Source organism: Etheostoma spectabile, chromosome 23, assembly GCF_008692095.1.
Source record: "Etheostoma spectabile isolate EspeVRDwgs_2016 chromosome 23, UIUC_Espe_1.0, whole genome shotgun sequence".
Classification (NCBI taxonomy): domain Eukaryota; kingdom Metazoa; phylum Chordata; class Actinopteri; order Perciformes; family Percidae; genus Etheostoma; species Etheostoma spectabile.
In genome coordinates this window covers 867,550-871,507 of record NC_045755.1, presented here as the reverse complement: position 1 = coordinate 871,507, position 3,958 = coordinate 867,550, and the positions used below count along the sequence as shown (strand labels likewise).

Genomic DNA, 3,958 nt, shown 5'->3' with positions numbered 1-3,958 from the left:
GGGTGCGCTCCCTCCAGCACCAAACAGGAAGCAGTAAAAGGCTAAAGCCAGTGCTGTTTATGTTGCTATTGCAGCCCGCAAAGCTAACCGCTAAAAAGGAACAGTTGCAGATTTGTAAGATGGTTTCAGACTTTTTAATTTCTGTTCAGATTCTTCTAGTTTGTGGCAGGCAAACGGCAGGGTTGTCTGTGTGTTAAATGGCGCTGCGCCATCACAGGTTATCTCATGATACGATACATGGCTCACAATACCGATAATACCACAATACAGCAATTCTGCGATAATCAATATATTACTAATAATGCCTTTAAAAATGTTAAGTGCAGGGTTTCTTTCTTTATTTACTGCAAGCCTGTACATTAAAATGACTTATTAAAAAATGAGTATAAGTAAAAGGAATTTCTTCATAAAAGGCAACCAACCTGTGAATGTAAAACTTGTATACATTTATGCGCATACTATTTTAAAGCTTAACAAACTTGTCGTTGTGTGTAGACTTGGACTCATTTTATTGCTTAAACTTTTAAAGAATGATAAACTTGTTTTTCTGTCAATTTCGACACATTTAACTTTTCAGAATTTCTCTTATCTTTTATTTAAACCTGGGAACATCTCAGTGTTTACCAGCTTCCTAAAAATAAACCTTTTTTCAGTGCTTTGTAGCAACCGAAAGCACATTTACCATCATTTTATCCGCATGTACGGCAAAACACAGAGCCGGTTGAAAATTGCCAAACTTTCTCTTAAGTTAGCAGCTAATGCTAGCTTGGTTGGCAAGGTGCAAACAATCGCTGAACAATACTCTTTTCACACAGTGAATGGGTCAAAGTTTAAGATGAAAACATGGACAACACCCTATCGCTCTTGCACCGGGGTACTCTAAATCTGCGACCTGAGGGGAGTGTTTGAAACTCAGAGTGAAGGGGGTGGTTTGTACAGTCTAATATAGACCGGGGCTTGCAAAGTACTTGCTCCTTAAAGATAACCATCAAGGGGGACTGTGGGAAACCTATCACCTTGCCAGCCACCTTTACAATATGGCTCAGGTGGTTTTTGTCCCTGATGTTGAGGTTACCGTACCAAGCAATCATGGCAAAAGTAAGAACAGTTGGCATCAAACTTCAGGTTTTTATCGAAGATGGTTTCCAGAATCTTAAACTGTTCAACACATTCAATTCCATTTCCTTTACTGAAAGTCTGAGATGGCGGGAGGGAGGATTTCCTAAAATCAATGACCATATCCTTGGTCTTTGTGGTGTTTAATTGGAGAAAGGCCTCATCACACTTTTCAACTCATCTACAACTGGCCCATGCTCAGATTCCTCTTTACGGAGCAGACTGATGATGACCGTGTCATCAGCAAACTTTAGAATGTGCCTGTCCCCATGCTGGCTTCTACAGCCATTGGTGTACAGAATGTACAACAATGGAGACAGGACACAGCCCTGAGGAGAGCCAATGGAAGAGGAGTGCTGTCCTGACAAAGAGCCATTCACCCTAACCCTCTGAGACCTATACGTTACAAAAAATCTACAATCCAGCCAATTGACATCAAGATTAAAATAGGTACGCAGTTTCAAAGCTAAAATATGTGGCTGGATAGTATTCAAAGGAAAAGTCCTTAAATTAAAGTCTGGTATGAGTGCGAGGACCTTCCAGGTGCTTATACAGAAAGTTAAGTAAAGTGATTGAGCATCCCCTGCTTTATCTATTTTAAAATGAATGAATCCAAAAAAGATTTATTGCCATGTAGCAACTGCAAAGTAGTAGTTACTAGTGATTTGCCTTGGTTAATGATGGAGACATTAAAACATATTTACACAATAATATACGGGGTGTGTATGGGACCATAATTTACAAAATGAACATCATGTTGTAGTGATAAGACTTGAAAGCAGCAATTGAGACCATAAACCCATTCTAAAAAATGTTTACTGAGGTAAAAATCAAGTGATTGGGGTAATTTACAAGGTTTTTCCTTACTCAGTATTGGACTTTGGGTGGGTAAAAAAAACTGCTATATTTATGGCAATGAAATCACAAAATTCTGGTGGAAGGTAACATTTTAAAAGATTATAATGGAATATCATTTTATTCAGTACATCCAGGACGTTGGCCTGGATAGACTACACTTGACACCAAAGTCCAGTTGTCTAATCAGTAGGCCTATTTACAGGGCTTATGGTCGCTTTTTTTGAAAAATGTAGTATTTACTTACATAGACTACTGCTTTTACTGCTGATTTGTACAATAATACAATCATGATACAAAACATTGTGAAGTTTAATGTTTTCTACATAATATTGCCCAAAAAATGATCAGTAATGTTGAGTCTACAGTGTAACAGACCACCACAGTTCATGCATACATGTACCGCGGATACATTTATAAATAAATAAATTTAACCTTTATAGTGAAAAAGTGATACTAAGTGAACAAAGCTGCTGGTCCGGGGTTTTAATGTGTGATCCTGTAGGCCTAGACTTCGCATCAGGTGTTAATACCAACTCTAAAAAAAACAGAACTGCTATTTATCGTGACTATGAGACATTTTTAACCAGTCATGACACTGTCTCAGTTTAATACTGATGCCGTCAGATAGCCGCGTGGACAGACAGCAGTCAGAGCTCCCATGGAGCTCTGCGCCCATCAGCAGTGGCATGACCACCGGGAGAGTCCAGTACAGCCTGAACTCTGCAAACGGAGATCCCAGTAGCGCTAGCGGTCTTACCAGCTGTGTAAAATATATTAGCTGTGGATAAGAACTACTACAAACTACTATTTTTTGTGATTGTTATTGCCACTCTTCATTCTAACCCCAACCGGCCCGTCAGACGCCGCCTACCAAGAGCCTGGGTCTGTCCGAGGTTTCTGCCTAAAAGGAAGTTTTTCCTCGCCACTGTCGCACTGTTGCTTTCTCGGGAAGAAACTACTAGAACTGTTGGGTCCTTGTACATTCTGGAGTATGGTCTAGAGTCTAGACCTATTCTATCTGTAATGTATCTTGAGATAACTCTTGTTATGAAATGATACTATAAATAAAAATGTAATTAAATTGAATTGAATTAAAAGGGAGGCTGGCTGCTGAAATCTGCTGAAATCAGACATTTTGGCACTGGTGATTTTTCTTTGGCTCTGGCTATAAATCTCTTTGGGGGGGCGCCAAAACCTATGCACTCAATGCAGGAAAAACCCTTTCCCCATAGACTTCTAAAGAAACTGACTTCTTTTTGCAGCCATTGGACTCGCCCCCTGCTGGAAATTAGACAGAATGCAGGTGGCACTTCCTCATTGGCTTCACTTTTCATAGATTGATGCTATTACCAGTATTTTTATAGTCTATGATGATCTTTGTCTCCATTTTTAAACAAAAGAGTTCTGCACTGAAAACTCATTCAGTCAGGTCCATGACCAAGTTGCTTGTTTCCGTGTTAAACATCAGTTCAGTGCCTGTTCATCTAATATGATTTCTGCTCTGCCCCAGGTTTGTGGAGTGGATCCCAGAGGTGCCAGCGGATATGCGATGGCTGTATGGGGTAGCAGGTGACATGTACCAACAGGCCTGGAAAGGAGCACCGGCTAGCTCTATTGGGTAACAGATGTTTTTTCATACAGTGCAACATTCAGTCAGGTCAGGTTGCTTTATTGGTACCCGTGAGGCAGGACATCCTTAAAACCACATAACATGAATGCAACACACAACACATTAAAATGTATCAAACAGATAGTAGAACATGGATAAAAAAAACTGTTCATGACCACACTGACTTAGAGAAATTCCACAGCTAGAACATGACGAAGGTGCTTGTGCACTGTGTGCAAGTAATTCTACAGTTTGTTTAACAGAGTGATTGTCACGGGGACAAAACTGTTTTTAAATCTTGTAGTTCTACAACCAGGGACTATAAGCTAGGGCTGCACAATTAATCGAATTTTAATCGCGATCACGATTTTGACT

General features: G+C 39.9%; 1 protein-coding gene across 1 annotated transcript in view; it reads left to right on the top strand.

Moving 5' to 3' along the window:
• pnpla3 (patatin-like phospholipase domain containing 3) overlaps positions 1-3,958 on the top strand; it is a 15,835-nt gene that overhangs the window by 8,270 nt on the left and 3,607 nt on the right. Inside the window, exon 8 of the mRNA XM_032505312.1 lies at positions 3,485-3,592. Within this exon, the coding sequence (XP_032361203.1) occupies positions 3,485-3,592 (108 nt within the window). The remainder of the gene's footprint in view (positions 1-3,484; positions 3,593-3,958) is intronic.